This window comes from Melospiza melodia, chromosome 5, assembly GCF_035770615.1.
Source record: "Melospiza melodia melodia isolate bMelMel2 chromosome 5, bMelMel2.pri, whole genome shotgun sequence".
NCBI classification, from domain to species: Eukaryota; Metazoa; Chordata; class Aves; order Passeriformes; family Passerellidae; genus Melospiza; species Melospiza melodia.
Genome location: NC_086198.1, coordinates 80,750,817 through 80,768,897, shown reverse-complemented (window position 1 = coordinate 80,768,897; position 18,081 = coordinate 80,750,817). Strand labels below are relative to the sequence as shown.

Genomic DNA, 18,081 nt, shown 5'->3' with positions numbered 1-18,081 from the left:
GAAGGTGGTATAGAATGTAAATCTTATCCCCCAACAAGTTGCAACTGGACCAGTTACTAAAGATTAGGAGCAGGCCTGATCTTAACAGGCCACACCTGTAGCCAATAAGAACAGTGGTATAAAAGAGTGGGTTGGTGGGATCCAGAGTCAGATGGTGGTTACTGTAAGGGCCAGGAACAGTTGGTGCTTAGAGGAGCTGACTGTGAGAAACGTTGAGGAGGTATGAAACTCTGGTGATATGGAATCCTTGTACTATAATGATAGTAGAACTCTTGATATATAAGACAACATAGTTTATGTGTTTTGTTCACTGATTCCCATGGAATAGATTTCTTGTTTATTACAGGTGCAAACAGTTTTCTTACCAGAATAGCTTGTTGTATTAACTGCTTTCATTCTTATGATTTTTCATGTGGGAAGTTAGCTAGCTGCACTTAGAAGAAGTAACAGGCCAGCTGGTAATTCAGCAGAGTAAGGCCTGATTGTATAAGACCTTTCTTTCTATTTGTATGCAACATCAGACTATAGGAACCTGGCTAAATTTGGGTTGTCCTGTGGTCCAGGAGTTTAACTGGATCATTCTTGTTAGTCTCTTCCAATATGCTGTGGATCCTTTAAAAGCAGGTTAGTCTCAAATGTATGGACTTGAGGTGAGAGATGCTGTCATTAAGCAAGTACATATTATGAATTAAGCAATAACACTGTCTTGTGCAATGCATACCATTAGGGAAACACACAGGAAGAGTAAAGCAAGGAGGGGGCAGGCTCATTGTTCTAACCACTTTATTCAGAGGCAAAGTTTTCATGACGCACCTCCCCAAGAAATCTGTGCCATGTGGTTCAGATTATATTGCAGCATTTGGCTTGAAATGACCCATACTATTCCACCACTGTGTGAATATGTTTTATCTTAATCAGTACAAAAGTCGTGGGAAGAAAACCATGCCAAACACTGAATCTTTTCCTGGCATTTCTTTGCAAGGTGTGGTGTCATGCACAACAACAAAACCAAATATCGGTTTCAGAGGAGCAATGGCCTAAAGTGACATTTTTCTGTCAGAATTTGCAATTGAGACTGAGTGAAATATTTTCCCCTCCTGGAGGATTTCAGGCTTTTGGCTTGAAGCATACCTTGTAGAGAGTCAACCTTTACTTCAGCCACGATGGCTTACCATTTGTTCTCTTTTTCTCTCATCCAGTGCAAAGTCACCTGTCTAGGATTCATTACAACACTTCCACGTGAGATGATGCTGTATTACAAAAAAAGTGTAGTCTGTGCATCCTACCTGTCAGCCTGAATACCTGTATCTGGTCAGCCTGAATACTGTCCTAACCAGTAGTAGAGAAGTGGCATTCATAACATTCACCAGGCACTTGACTCCCTGATAAAGCTAGTTTCCATGTCTTCTACAGTTGTGTATGTGGAACTAGAGTTCTGCACCCAGTTCTGGAGTCCCCAGCACAGGAAGGACATGGACCTGCTGGAGTGAGCCCAGGGGAGGCCTCCAAGATGAGCAGAAGGATGGAGAACCTCTCCCATAAGGAAAGGCTGAGAGATTGGGATTGCTCAGCCTGGAGAAGAGAAGGCTTTGGAGTGGCCTAATTGCAGCCTGATGGAGCCTACAAGGAAAATGGAGAGAGATTCTTTACAAGGGCATGTAGGAACGGGATGAGGGAAAATGAAATGGCTTCAAAGTGAAGAGAAGAGGTTTGGATCTGAGATTAGGAAGAAATTTTTTAGTGTGAGTGTAGTGAGGCACTGAAATACATTAAGTATTTGTGGATGCCCAATCCTGGAAGTGTTCAAGGTCAGGCTGGATGGGGTCCTGGGCACCCTGGTCTAGGGGAAGCTGTCCCTGCCCACAGCAGGTTGGCTGGCACTAGATAATCTTAAGATCTCTTCCAATCCAAGTGAGTCTGATTATATGATTCTTGCAAGGAGTTGCCACTTTGCAGTTTGGTACTACAGTATCTTGTTTCTACTTGACATTTCTAAAATCTAAATTTAACCATTACAACAATTAATTGCTGTTCAAAATGTTTGTGTTTCTGTGGGGTTATCTGAACTGAGGGCATGCAGATTGGTTTCTGTATTTACATATAGCATTGTAAAGGTTGCCAGGGAAACCAGAGCACTCTTTTAGGAAGAAGAGAGTAGAAATTAATTGTGCCAATCATGAATTCTAATTAGTTTTGCAAGTGGTCAGTTACATAATTTTGCTAACATAATAGAGCCTTTAATATTTATTATTGTGTTCCTAGCATTTACTTTAGGTAAAAAGAACAGCACAAGTGTCCTCCAACATGGCACACTTAGAGGTCTGTAGTAGTTTAAGTGTGGTAATCAGAAGAGCATCTGTTTTACAGAGTACTTATTGTAAGTCCCAATAGTGAGTACAATGTTGCCATGGATGATCTTATTACTGATTCATAGAACTGACCTTTAAAAATTAAAAGAACAGAAAAAGCTCCATTTTAAGGCAGTAGTTGGGATTATATAAAAGTGGTCAGGCCTTTGTCTTGTACCTGGATGATATTTTTATGCCAGTGTCAAAACTGTGATCCTGAACCCCCTGTGATCGGCTGAAAGGTCAAATGGCTCTTTCCCTTCTTTCCTGTAATCCCTACCTGCTGCTGTGCCTGCAGCAGGCTGCCCCTGGCTGGGGAAAGATGGAAAGCAAATAAGGAAGCTTGTGGGCTGAGATAGACATGGTTTAGTAAGTGAAGGAAAGAAAAAGAAAGAAAGCCTGAAACAAAACAAGCGGTGTGAAGGCAATAGCTGAGCAGTGGCTGTCTTCCAAAAAGAAAAAAAAAACACTTGTTGTTTTGTTGTTTTTTGGGGGGTTTTTGGTGGTTTTTTTTTTTTTTTTTTTTTTTCTGAGTACATGCTGTGCAGTGCGGGATATCCCTGCAGACTACAGCCAAAAGAGAGTCTGTTGTCAACACTGCTCTGGTCACAGATCCACAGTACAGCACCCAACACACTGCTCTCAGCACCATTAACTCCATCCCAGCCAGAGCTTGTACAGCAAAAAACATCTGACGTACCTGGGGAGGTAACTGTGCCTCTCCAAAACTCTCCTGTTGTCCTCCTGCATTCAGTTGCAGCATTCAGGAACAGGAATATTTGGGCTCACCTTTTGGGAGCTCCAAGCCAGAGGATGAGGACTGCAGGGTATTCTGGTGAGAAGCCTTCATCACCTGCCCAGGCACTGTGCAGGAAACCTCCCCTCCTCCATCAGCACATTAGCAAACTGTAAGGGAAGATCCAAGGGGTGCAGGAGCCCATACTGGGTTCCTGCACCTCTTTCTTTTCAGTGGAGACCAATTATCTAAGCAAGACATAGTAACAGTCACAGTACAAAAGCTAAATACCTTCTCTGACTACTAGATTATTTCATATAAAAGATGGTGGATAGCTGTCCTTCATTTTTCCTCAGAGGAAAGTGTTTCCAATGCTCCCAGCTGTGTACTGCAGGCACTGGCTGCACCTCCTCTGCAGCCTGAGCAGCCACCAAGGCTCATTTCAGGCAGCTGCTCTGTGCTGACTGGAGGCAGGTCCCTGTTCAGCAAGCTTGAGATTTCAGACCCTGCTTTGAGGTGTCCAAATTGACAGGCACCAGCCAAAGAAGTTCAATCCAAGATCTGGAAAAGACCTACAGCCCTCTTGAGCAGCATCTCAGGCCAGGCAGCATACACCAGGAGCCCAAAACAGAGAGGCACACCTGTGTTCAGCCAACTTTGAAATCCAAGCTCATCAAGAGTGACCTAGCCCAGTCAAGCCAGGTTCCTAATCTCTCTTACTTGCAGGTATAATTTTCAAAAATGAACCTTCTTCTATGCACTTCCTTAGAAGTTCTTGACTACGTTAACTGTTGTTAGATTTAAACTATGTCAAAGTTAATTCTTCCCTCCTGATTGCAGTTTTGCTTAACCTGGTCCACAGCAGAGGTGGCTAAACCTCCTCCCAACCCAAACCCTGCTATGAAGTAAAAGCATCTATAGACATAGATGCGACCAGAAGACAAAATGAACAGTACAATGCACTTTCAAACCAACTGAAGGACCTTGTGATTGCCAAGTGGCCCACAGTCCAATCACACCAACACATATGGTACACATATCACCTTCAGTAGCTGTTTCAGCAAACAGAATGGTTTCTGAATGAGAGCATCCCTTACTAGCCACCCTGGTAAAATTTATTTAGAAAATAGCTATAAGCAATGGATTGATATAATCAGAGTGCTAAATAGTATGATCCTTTTGTTGTTTTAAGTAGCCCATAAAATATAATGTTGATCTCTTTCAACAGTAGTAATGGAAATGCAAATATGAAATACAAATGTGGTTATCTCTCCACAGACCTGAGAGGTGCCCGTTTTTCAAAGTGGGGACTGACCCCCTTTAGATGTCCACAGTCAGCACAGAGATGCATACTCCTTGTTTTATTCCTTTCCTTCTAGAAAAACTCCTTTTACCTTCAGCTTGTTGTTTTATCTCCATTTTTCAGTTGCATCCACCTATTTTCCCTTGGTTTCTGCATCATTTGAACGGGGACTAATTTTACAATTGTGCCTCATCTGTCACAGTAGGACTGTTCTATGATAGGAGCACTCAAATATATCTGCAAAACCAAATAAATATGCAAATAACTGTAAAAATAAGTAACAATAAAACCAAATAACCAAAATTATGTTTAAGCAATTCTGGCTATTTTGGGCCAGATTAGGCAATTTAAAGTCTGTCATGAAGAAGGATTTGACATGAATACAGCAGAGCCTTTGCAATGTAGCAACTGATTGAACAAAACATCTGGCAATATTTCAGTGTTTCATGCAAAGTATTGCAGTCAGAGGAGAGCTAGTAAATATGATCACTACTTTTCTTCTTGTTGTTTCACTGTTGAAACAGAAGAGAGACAATCAAAATAAGAGGAAGTGGACTTTTGTCTCTTTTTATCATCTGTACTTAGCCAACTTTTATTCCTAACAAGTCAAATTTACTCTGGTAACAATCCCCTTAAATGCTGTGAAATAAGTAAACTTTCAAATTGAGTATCTTAAAATTTACCTAATAACTTAATGGTTCTTGGAAATTATAAGATCTTTGAAACAGACACTTTTATGCAATCAATTCATCATAAATTAAGCATAACATTGCAACAGAACAATAAAGATAAATTCAGTTGACTTTAATGTAAATGTTATTTCTGTTTCTCTAGGTGCTCCATAACAATTGGTCAGCATTTAAATATGAGTCAATCTTGGCCTAAAATGAAGTCTGTCCTCACTTTTTTGCTCCGATATTTCTTCTGGCCATATATAATGTAATTGAATCTTGAGAGGAATGGGTGTTGTTGCTCTGTCTATGCCTCTAGTGCGCACTATCACAAACACACAGCTTAGAATTTTGTATCTGGTCAGTCTGGTATGAGTGTCATAAATGGAAAAACTTATAGAACGTACCCAGCTAAATGAAGTTCTACATTTTAAGTAAAAAGAGAGGAAAGTGTTCTAAATTGCATTAAAGAAAATCCCACATTTTTGCAGGAGGAAACAATGTTGCTGTGGTGTTGACCAGAGAATGAAGAAAATTCCATGAAGGAAAGATGCTTTGACCCTATAATTAGGGGATTTAAAAAATGGCATAACAATATTCCAAATAAAAATGGTGAAAAATACTTCTTTGAAAGCAAGGTCAGGATTTTATTAACGTAGAACATGCAGAAGGTCCTAAATGTCCTCATGGCCTTAGCCATTGGAAGTTTTTGATAAATCCTGAGCCATTTATGTTACTGGTCACCAGTAACATGTGTGTATTTCTGATAGACTCACAGAGATATCAGTAAAATCTCAGTGCTGCATCTCACAAAAGGCAAAAACTACGAAACAGACCAAAGGAGCTCCCTGCTGCAGGCAAAGGAGAACCTGCAGAAGGTCACTCTGCAGGCTCATGTTGGGAAATTTGCCATAGGAAGGGGCAGGGAGGAATGAAGTCAATTCAAACACGCAAAAATTATGTTCACCATATGTATAATGCTCATGCAACGGCCTTTTGCAATTGTAATACAGACTGCCTTGGGGGAGCTGCAGGAAGTGTTTTGCAAGGAATGAAACTGTTCTTTTAAAAGACAAAAATTATACATGAATGATAAAGAGCACTGAGATGACAGAAATCAGTTACCTGTTCATATTCGACATGCTCCAGAGGCATATCACTGCAGTACAGATTTAACCACTAATCCAAAATTCTCTATAGCTATAGCAACTGCTCAGGCACACCTCTCCTGCTAAATCCACAGCTGAAAATAAACATATCTTGTATTTCATGTAAAATTTGCATCTTTGCATTTAAGCCCTTTAGTATTTCCATAACAAACTGTCTAACATGTCAGTTAAAAAAATTCATTAGCAATGTGTGCATTTAAATATTGATTAAATTGTGTGTGTGTGGGTGGTTTTTGTTTGGTTGTTTGTTTCAAATAGGTTTTGGAGCATGTTTGGAAAGAAAAACTGAAATCTGACTTGACAGCACTGATTATGGGATCTATGAATTTAAATGGGTTTGGGTAGGTCCAAAAGGACATGACCACCTTTTCATTTGTAGGAATAATTTGCTGGATAATCCTAACTCTTTTTGCTGAAAAGACTCAAATGTCCAGTAGTCAAAAGGTAAAAGCAGAAATCATCTCAGTTTTTGTTTCAAGGATTTATAAATCAGTATTATTTCATCTGAGTAACATGAGGAGTTCTGTTTCTAAGAGAGGCTCAAGGGCAATCAGAACCAGAGAGGCCAAGAGAACTGAGCTCTGTTGTTTTTGTATCTACACCGCTGGTGTTTAGCAACTATTTTACCAGCAATAGAGATCTTGGATAGGTGCCCCTGGGTTTTAATTCCTATTCAGTTGAATTCAATAAGTTCCCTATTCTAATGTAACAAAAACAGTGGATGCAGGAATTCAGTTTCCAGCTTTTCATTCCCTCAGCAGGAAATCATTGCTCTTTTTTCCAAATCACTGAAAAGAAAAAAAAAAATCAGGAAAATATTCAGGGAATGAAAATGTTTGAGATAGAGAAGAAGGAAATAATTTACATATGTGCATTGAAAAGTTTTGAAACTTAGTTTTGGAGCTCTGCTTGCAGTTGCATTTCTTTCCTACTTACTGTTGCTAACAGCAAACTTTGTTCAATTCTGTCAGAGTCAACAGGAAAACAGTAGAATATCACCCAGCAGATTCAAACAGCAGGAAAACAGCTTTGCCAAAAAATAAGTAAGTAAACAAATTATTTTTTAAATCACTGATAAGTAATATAAATAAAATTTTATTATTGATGTGTCCATGCTATTATCACACACTCTAGTACACTCTTGTGTGGTTTAAAGCTTGTTCACTGAGCAGGAAACCATTCAGCTTCACCCTGAGCTCAAAAGCTGCTGCTAATCTAAGTTATTTTGTAATTGTAAGAGTGGGCTAGTTGAAACTCTGAGATTTGTGGTGGTATTTCCCAAACTTTAGGCAATTCCAAGGGTGGATGCTTAGCTATAGCTAAAATGAGTGTGCATTAATGCAGTCTTAATGCGATCCCTGGCCAAATCTTCGTTGCAAAATAGCTTTTGATGTTGCTTCTGAATACTAAGTACTGCTACTGCAGTGATCCACAAATATTGCTGGGAAGGCTGATACAGAGCTACAGTCTGGGTAAATTCTAGGGGCAGTCTAGCTACAGTCCAGTGGGTAAAGAGGGTCATGGTGAGAGAACCAGCACCAGAGTAGGGCTTATGTGGTTCTTCCACACCCAGTATATCTCATATATTCTCCATAGCAGAGGAATAAGAGGATGCAAGAATACCACATCAGGTCTAGGGAAAGTGTTATACTTATTTGGCAGAATGGGAAGGGAGCCATGTGGAGTGGCACAGCTGCACATGGAAAGAGAGTTTTAGCTCCTATCTCCCTAAGGAAATTCATCCCTCCAATAATACACAGAATATGTAAAGCATCAATAAGGCTGTTACAATATTTATATCTACAATGAATGTTTGCAAAATGAGTAGATCTCTCTGCAACAAACTTGGAGCTGTAAGTGAACATAAAATGTAAGGTTTGACCCAAGATTGTTGAATTTCCAAATCTGCAAAATCATTTCTCAAATGCACTCTTTATCCTTGCAACTTTCACTCATTAATTTAAACTGGATTCTTTAGAAGTTTCATAGAACAATGGAAATTTCTAGTATTTAAGGGGATTTTTTTTTCTGTTTTTCTGTATTTAGATCTTGGCCAAACATACATGAAGTAATGAATCCAAATAGACATCGGAAAGGTAAAATTCGTTCACTGCTGAAAAAGGAAGTACTGTAGCCTGTTTCTTACTCAGAGCCAGTAAAAGTCTGTGATAGATCTGAACATTTTAATATCATAAAAATTAAAATGAATTGGTAGAAAAAATGAAAAGTAATGGATATCCACTAAGGGAATACCCACTAATGCAGACAACTAAAACATGTTTGCTTCCACTGTGCACCAAAAAATGTTTGGCTTCATGATGGTATACACTGCAAAAAACTAGGAATAAGTTATTCTCTTGATGCAGACTGAAAACATTAGCTTGGCTTCTAGAAAGAAACTGAGGGAACTTTCTCTTTTCCCTCTGCTGCTACCTTTGAAGGTCTCTCCTCATTTTGCTGTTTGCTGTTCCAAAACAACAAGACAATGACATAGGATCTCTAAACCTGTTTCCATGACAGATTATCGTCAGTAGCAAGCATGTGTTTAAACTACATTAATTTCAAAAGCAAATCACTTCATTTACTTAAATTCTTTGTAAATGATACTGCAGTTCACAACTGTAGCTGAGCTGAAACATTTAATGCAAAGCATATAATATTATCTAACTAAAAAGTTAGCACAGCTAGCCGGATAAATTTATTTGATGTACCATATCTTTATAGTGCTAGGTTGCTTAAATGCATTCAATATCCATACAATATAGAAGATTTAGGTTTATGGCTGGAAAAAGGAGTTCTTGGAAAAATAAAACCCAGCAATCAATCATCTAACTGTAAATCTTTTATTGTTGTGGATAGCTGGCCTTAGCCCAAATGCCCACCATAACTGGTATTTATTCACACGCCTTTTTCATGTCTCTGAAGTGAAACCTGCCTAATCTTTTACTTGGTACTCCAATTAAACCTGTATTATTCAAGAGGCTTGTTTGTCTAGCCCCTCTTTATGCTTTAGGAAGATGCCTGCATACCTGAGCAGGACAAGGCTTTGCATCATAATTTTGGGCAAGACAGTAAAAAAAGTCACTCTGAAAACATCTACACAGCTCTTCCTTGCAGCATTTCCAGCTTCACGGTTTTTTCTACTGAAGTGGTTAGGATACACCCTTGCAGGATCACAGAGTTTATTAAATCACAGCCCACAATTCTTTATCCCTTTCTGTCACTGACTGAAACACCACAGGGACTAAAAAAAACTGTGCACTCATAGATTCAGAGAAGCCAATGGGAACAGATTTACCTTCTGCTTTCCCACTTAAAGGGTCATATTTTTGATGTTGGATTTTTGTTTTATTCCTAACCTGCCACCCTTTTAAACAAAACTTTTTTAGGTTACCATGAAACGTTAATGTTCCCACAAAATGCACACACTGTTTTATTACATTGCAAATTAAAGGGAAGATAATTTTTTTACATTTTGTCCTTTGACTTCAGGCATTCTCTGTCAACTGGCAGAAACACACCCACATGTATGCCTCAGAAATATAACATCTTACTATTATTATAAGTGATAGTCTCTATTTATCAATTTCCCAGGCAAAGCAGCAAAGCAATGAAAAATTTCCAGACTGGATAAAAACATGAGTCCCCTATAACTTGAGGAGACTCTAGCCTGTGCCAGCTTTAAATATTTAGCTTGCAGTGAAAAAAATTATGCCAGAACGTCCAGCTGATTGCAGCTACCATCTTCATTATGAAAATTATATTCTTAAATAACAGGAAGAGTGGTTTGTCACTGGTTTGCACTCCTCAGCTAGCACACAGCAAATCTTTGGGCAGTTACCTTATGTAGAGGGCAGACCCATGGAAAAGCAGCACCAGGGCTGCTCCCTTCACTGACCCAGTGCAAAGCAGGCTTAAGAAGAAAGAAGGCGGATGGAGGTCATCCCATCTCCAGTGATTCATGCAGAACAGAAGAGATGATAAACTGACCTGGACATCAAATTGTAAACTGATATTGGATAGCAATACATCACCCCACAGGCTTGTGTTGAACAGTCCCTTTTTAGCATTAAGCCATGAAATGCATGGGCAATAGCATTGATGTTTATCACTGTAACTCATTTTTTATTGTTGAGGATAAATCAGCCACGCTTGTTTTATGAACAGAAGTACAAAGGCTACAAATTAAGACACTGCCTTTTTATTATTATACTGGTATCACCTTTAACTGGGTTTACATCTGATTAGCACCAGTATAACTGAACAGAAAATCAGACAAGTAGCTTGCATGAATAAGTCTCCTTCCCCGTCACCCAGAAATGATCCTGCAAGCAGAGATTAAAGTACTGCCTATAAATGAGCATTCAATGCCATCTGCTGGGGTACACAAAAATATGCAGTACCAGGCTCACAGGACCAGAGTGACAAATGCAAAAAGGGTGTTTAGGCAGAAACTTGCTTCTTCAAAAACACAGCTGTAAGGGAGGGTTGTGGGATGCTGGCTGTCCTTAATACCCTTCAGCTATGGGGTACAACCCCTGGACAAGAAGTAATTCTGATTTTAACTCTCTCCTTAGCATAAAAGTGTTTCAGTGCACAATTATCCCTTTTTTCCTAAGCATTACAACACGCGGTAATTATTTGTTATTGGTTGATCGTGATAGAAAGACTTTCATGCTCTGCTTTTGAAATCAGGTCATTATGTAGCCAGAGATTCAAGATTTGTGAGGTTACAGGCAGGCTAAGGATTGAAACAGTCCAGAATGAGAGCACATACTGGGCAAGGTCATACTCATGGCTGTTTTGCATTAAAGAGTCACTGGGTTAAATGTGTAAATCAGGTGAAGTGCAGAAGTTGGGAGTCTTTGTTGAGCAGCTCTTTGGCCCTGTAGCTCGTGCTCTCCTGGTTGTACCTTGGGACAGCTTCATGGGCAGACAAACACCACTGAGAACAGTTTGTAGCCTGAGAGCTGGAGCGTTCCCAGATTTGGGATTTTCTTCTGCTACGAAGAGAACAAAACACGTTTCTATTCACAGAGGGATTTCCAGACCAGGGGTCCCAGAGATCTCAAAGTTCTGCACCAAGAAGCAAAACTCAGGAGAGAGACAGGAGTTCAAGCACATCCTTTTTTGGGGGTTTTTGGGGGGGCGGGCTTAGATGTGCTCATGATTGTGAATCCCATTTCCACGCAGCTACTTCCTCATGCATTGTACAGGTCCACAAGCCCCTGGGTGGACCTGCTTCATGTCCTTTTCTCCATATCTCTAAAATATTGTAAATTAATACTCTAAAAACTGCAGTTGGCAGACTTTATTCCTTTATATAAGTTACTAGCTACTGTTATAATTTACAACAGAATGGGACCTGCTGACAGCTTTTCTCCATTTTATACAGAAAAGAGAACTATTCCTGCTAACACCTTTAATTCTGTAAGTACCACATGTTTGTCCTAAAATTTTACTTTTTTTCACTTCCTGATATATGTTAATATCATCTTGGCTATAATACTAACAAAAAATGCAATCATCACTGGTTTTTAATGCAAAATAAGGCATAAGAATTGTAAATTATAGATGAGAACTTTTACCTTTTTTTAGTGGAATCTAGACTGGTGAAGTGACTCACCAATTCTCCATTTATGGGCTGAATCTAAAATACACCTTTATCATAAGATCAGGTAAAAATAACAGGAGTCAGGCTGAACAAGGATGTAAGTCATAAATCTCAAGATTAAATATGTAAGCAATACAAATGAAAGGTGAAAAGCAAACAGAGGACATTTCAATATCTTTCCATTTGTATTTGAAATCTGGGTTTGAGTTTCAGTTCAGGCACATAAGAAAAGACTGAAAATACCTTTTAAATCACAAAAATATGAAAATAAAGCACTGTAATTTCTGTGTTTTCATAAGGAAGTTGGACAAACAAAGGATGACTAAAGAAGTTTGATGCAATCAATACTTATCTTCAGATTTCACAGAATGATTAATAACAATCAGATGCTCTATGGCATTAATTCCGAATAGAATGCAAAAACAGCACAGAGCAGAATTAGGACAGAATGGTCAGGAAATTATTTACTTATGCTAAGACACTTAAAGAATTATTTAAGAAATTTCTGAGATATTAATTTATTCTCTTTGGGAATTCTCCAGAGTCCCGAGTTTCTAAAATTATGGAAAAGAACAGTGGTAACCACAATTTCTTCCAAGAAAGAAAGCAAATGCTGAGGATTTATTTGGACCTGGAAAGATTATTAAACAAAGTCAATCTGAAAGCATATTTTGGAAATAATAGGTCTGATTATGTAAAGAATTGTCAGTGTGACATGAAGAACATCTCATCAATTCCTCAAACTAAAAGTAATTTCCTTTCCAGCAGAAATACGACTACAATAATGAGAAAGAAAACAGTAAATATTATATATATTGCTTTTTATTAGGCCTCTGAAATTTCCCAGAAGACATTCTCACAAGTACATGCCTGGTCTAGATGAAAATGATTTCATCTAGATGAAAGTGCTTGCACAACTGATTGAAAAAATAGCCACTCTCAGCCTAGCTGACAATATTGATATTGAACTGGAAAGAGTGGTGCAGAGAAGAATCTGAAAACCCAGGTACCTGCAGGGTCTGTCCAGGGTGTTGGGGACATTTTTGTGTACTGTGATAAAGACAAACCTCACCCTGCAATGTACTGTAAAGAACACTTCTGGAAGGTCTGCCTCATGTTGTAACAAAGATGTTTACAACATAGAGTGTGCTCACAGGAAAGTAACACTGGGGATATGAGATTCAAAGTCTTTTAAGTTGGTTGACAGTCCAGGAAAGATTTAAAGTATATTTGCTTAGTGAGGATAATAAAAAAGTATATAATTATAGGCATTAGTATAATAAAATTTGAAATAAAGGTGGATAGTAATCAATTTATTTCGTGTCCTTGGAGAGTAAAACAAATTGGCTTCAATTCTAGCACTCAAGAGAAAAAGCATGAGCTGAAAGGGAAGTTAACTGAAGGGTAGAAGGTACATTAGGAAGATATTGATTCTCCATTATTAATGAGAATAAAACAAACATCAGGGAATAAATTTGAGAATCAAATAAATTTGAGAATAGAAGAAACATCAAAGAAGACCCAAGTGCATGGATGGACCTACGCTGTTGGTAACAAAATGTGACTTGTAGAGGCATGGGGTACCCTCAGTTGAGATTCCTCAGCAGCAGCATTGGCTCTGTGCTGAAGGAAGGCAGCAGTTGTGTTTCAGTGAGTGAACAGTGAAGATGAAGGATGCAGCAGCACTCCATAACACAACCTTGAACAAACCTACACAAGTGTAAAGACACATCCAGAGACATCCTGAGTCACTCTCAGCACCATATTTCCATGGACTCCACTCTTCAATACATAACTCACTATCACTATCACTTGGACTGCACATTTGTTAGCACAAATTCCCCAAAACACTGAATGTTTTTATTTTGAAGTGTGACATTTATTATGAGCTAGTTAAGATATTCTTGCAAGTAACATATGTAAACAGTCAGTACAATACAAATACCACATGGATAATATTATAATAAAAGATACAGTTTCAAATGTCTGCAATGATCATAAATTAAACACTCTCATTATATTTTCAAGAGCAGAGAGGCAAAATTCAGAGAAACATTTAAGCTGTCTCCCAAATGGCTACTTCATGAATCTAAATTAAAAATTGAGGCACTCAAACCACTTCCTCAACCACTTTCCAACCTTTCAGTTTCTGTCAGAAAATTTCCCATGCACCAAAATGTCTGGTTATGGCAATCATGTATTTCCACACTGAAATCAATGTTGAACTTAGATTTATTTGTATTATCTGTATTTCTCCTCTTCTCTCCAGAGTGAATACTTAACAATGAAGGGCAAGAGTGACTTCCAGCTTTCCTCTGAGCTATCTGAGGAGGAAGACAATATGTATGAGACTGTAAATTCTTCAGTGCTGGAGGCTGTTCACTCTTTGAGAATTCTTCCTGCCAAACCTCTACAAGAATCTGAATATGCAGGTAACATTTTCTGTCCGGGGAAACTGAGCAAAACCTAGAGTTGAAGAGGAGCAGTACAGACCTGGAGTTTTCTGTCCAGATTTTTTTTTTTTAATTAAATGGTTCAACTGGAAAATAACACTGGTAGGTGGAAACATGGGAAGAGCTTTGTCTGCTTCTTCATATTCGAGTTACCCTGATCTTCATTAGATTATGCTAAATTAATAATTACACATTGCTCTTTAATTTTAATATTACCTTCACCAGATAAATTCTATTGTCCCATTCCACACAGAATGTGCAAAAAACTGGCTGATCAGACCCACAGCCATTTCACAAAATCTCACTGCTATTTAAGCCTGGAAACCTTTAAGATTGAAGGCATATTAAAGAACACACTAAATTTTCCTCCAGATGATAATGTAGTATCCTTTCTAAAGGAGTTCTCTGATGCTTTAAATAGCAGTAATAAGCAATTACTGTGAGTGTATTTCTCAAGCATTCTTAACTTTGTAAGGTAGCTGCTTTAATCACCTTCTGGTTTACTGAAGATTTTCTAAGTCACATTTAATGCCTAAACATACAGAGGCAATTTAAATCCCATTTATGGAAGTGAAATGTCATCCTAGCTGTGCATTGCTCCAATCCAATATAAACACTCTAAAGGTTTTAAACAGATTTAGAAAATGGGGGGGAGTCCTAGATGAGAAGGACTGGAAACCATAAACCAGACAGCTTGCTCCAGTTCACATCAAACTCAGCAAACACCTTTTCTACTCATTTTTGTGGGAGTTTGTTTGATGTCTAAACAAATAGATGTCTTTTAAAGTGAGTAAATTCATCAGTGTGTGAAAGGACCACAATCAGTCTGAATAACAGATATTCTACATTATGTTCCAAGACTAATTTGTCCATTTTATTTGGAAACTTGAAGTAAATTCCAAATACAGTTTTTATCTTAGTTAGTAGTAAAAACCTTCATTTAGCAGTCAGCATCTTATGTTGTTTATGTAAGATTGCCCTGAACTGGCCAAAAAGCATAGTTCTTGTTTTGTGATTTAAGGTAAAACACACTAAACAAAAAGCTACTTTTTGCCTATGTATTATGCCCAGTAACTATAATGTGGCAAGATACAGGAGCGAAGAAAGGACTGAAAATATTTTTCAAAAGGGTAAAATTCAATGGTCAAATTTTTGCCATCTTTAGATAAATACAAGTGCCCTTGAGATATAAAATTAATGACTGAAAAACACATGTTAGCATACAACCTGAGCATTTCTTTTTGATGGCCAGGGATGCAGTTTTTTATTAAAAGCTAAAGTAAAACTTGAAATACTACCTAGAGAATAAAACCCCTACAACCCTCACAAAACCAGAACATCATGACAGCATTGCCAAGAGCAAAGGTTCAAATGAAAAACAAATTCAGTAATCTAACCACAGTTAAGGTCAAATGTCTGCCTTAACTGTTTACCAGCTTATGAAGGCTTTTATTTATAACCACAGTGGGGACATTAACCATAAAGCTATTACCAGGATCACGCTCATGTTCTCAATATAGCTGCTATAATGGTTGTTAAGTTCTGAAAAAAAAAAAAAGGCTATATAAATGATGAGACCTGACCTGAAAAACACATTTTGAACATTGAAACCTCTCCTTCTTCAAACATTATATTACTGAATTACTCAGGCTTGATTTTTCTTCCTCTTTTGCAGATACACGGTGCTTAAGGCCTTCAGGTACCACTTCCCCAGCGAGTGAGAACCCATCTCAGCCCCCTCAACACTCAGCTGTAAGCAAAGATACTAAAATTTTTCCACAAACAGATTTCCCCTTTTCTGTAATACCCCCCAAAGTGCAGTCTATTTAAAGTCCTGGCCACATCACGTTCATGTGCAGCAGGCAGCCCCAGTTCCTGTGAGCTGTTCCTGTTTCGCTTTGCACAGATGCCCCTGTCTCCTCCTTTCACTCCTTGGCTGCTGGGCTAACACTCAGAGGCATCCCAGCCAGGAGCAGCACCCTTTCCACTGGCCACAGCTTCTGGAATGATGGCTAACATCACACCTTTCTTTTGGTTTATTAACAGATTCACACATCTGATCCGGAGGGGAGAACAGTGCCAAATGTAAGAGGTATAATTAAAAAAAAAATCCCACCCATTTCTGCGAACAGAAATAGTAATTTCTACTTCTATAATTAACTTTTGTGCATAGGCAGAGATTACAGGTGACAGAATGGACACGGTTTTCAGAACAGCAGCTGTTTTCCAAAATAATCATCCTGCAAATTTTGCAGTACTCTTTCAACTATCTAACACTGAAGTAATTATTTACAGAAGGAGATCTATTTTATTTCAGGAGTTGTCTGCTCCTATGAGGGGAGGAAAAAAGGCCCTTCAGTTTAAAATCAGATTTTCCTTTTTGCTATGTTGTAAGGACATAAGGGGCAGGGAGAAGCCAATGTCTCCTGAACTCTTTCACCAAAAGCCTGCAAGATGTCCGCTGGGTTTTACTTCTAATAACATAATTATTTTTCACTCCCCATCCTTCTCAGGGTTTTTCCATTAATATACTGTAAAACATAATCTAATAACCATTTTTAACCAGTAATACCAAGTTTACCAGTTCCCACTAGGGATTTACATCCTAGGGTGACTATTTACAAAGGCTTTTGGACAACGTTCTGACCTACTCAGAATATGCCAATGGTGGGGTACATCACCTAGCTTTTTTTTTTCTGTGCTGTTTAACCTTCAACCCTAAATTTGCTTCAAAATTCTTTAATTTACAGTCAAAAATGTACCTTTAATTTTTGTTCTGTTTCTTGAGGTGAAATCAGAGAAAGGCAATCTTATTCTTCAAGAACTCCATGAAGTCTCCAAATATAAAATCCTCTGATTGACAATTTCACACAATTGTAGGATTGTTTTAAAAGTAGGTTTCCATACACTTTTTTGCATTTCATTTACTTTGGCTATAGCAGTACCTCATGAAGTGAGCTACTGAAGGATTAAATATATTATTATCTTTGAAAAGAAATTGTATTTTTTATCTTGCCATTTTCAAATCTTTGAACACAAGGTAATATGGTTCAAAAATTGCAATTGCCAAGCCAAGAAAATGTGACCCTTTTGTGTTTGCTGTAACAGCTGATTTTTAGAAAGTATTATAATTTGACCAGCCAGAAAAATAACTCAATGTAAAACAGCATTTGCTTCCCCCCCCCCTTATTTCACACTGTAATGCAAAATGTAGAGAGAAGTAATTCCTACAGATGATGAGAAAGCACTTTATAGGTTGAAAATGAAAGGTTAGATTGATTCTTGTGAGCAAATCCCCATGTAGCCTGGAAAAAAGCTGAATTGAGATAAATTCAAGTAAGCAAGCTTCAAAATCTGCAGAAATCAGTAGGCAAGGACAGTTTGCCAGTTTATCTAAAGCTCTGAATTCCACCAGGATTTAGTAGGTTGGATTTACATGTCTCCATGTGATGTGTGCTGGTGTTAAGATGAGCCAAAGCCAGTACAGGAAGGTAAATTAAACTCTGGTGTTTGAGAATGCAACTGATACATATTTTTAGTACTTCTTGAGTGAACAGTGCTTATAGAGATCACTGTTATTTTTACATAATAGTTACACTGTTTTTAAATATATCCAAACATTTTTTCATATGCCCAGTGCTATTAAGTGGCCTTGCCACAAGATGGCATAAATAGCACAGAAGACTTTTTTCAACAGTATTTTCTAGAAATGTTAAACATTTAAGGTATCATTATTTTATTCAGAAAAATTTGTTATGGTTTATTTGAAGAAGAGCTCGAGATCTGT

General features: G+C 38.1%; 1 protein-coding gene across 1 annotated transcript in view; it reads left to right on the top strand.

Annotated features, from left to right (window-relative positions):
* The first annotated feature begins 8,283 nt into the window (after nucleotides 1–8,283).
* Nucleotides 8,284–18,081, top strand: part of CLNK (cytokine dependent hematopoietic cell linker) — a 29,452-nt gene continuing 19,654 nt past the window's right edge. Inside the window, exons 1-5 of the mRNA XM_063157644.1 lie at nucleotides 8,284–8,323; nucleotides 11,623–11,657; nucleotides 14,111–14,273; nucleotides 15,970–16,046; nucleotides 16,341–16,386. Of these exons, the coding sequence (XP_063013714.1) occupies nucleotides 8,299–8,323; nucleotides 11,623–11,657; nucleotides 14,111–14,273; nucleotides 15,970–16,046; nucleotides 16,341–16,386 (346 nt within the window). The 5' untranslated portion in view covers nucleotides 8,284–8,298. The remainder of the gene's footprint in view (nucleotides 8,324–11,622; nucleotides 11,658–14,110; nucleotides 14,274–15,969; nucleotides 16,047–16,340; nucleotides 16,387–18,081) is intronic.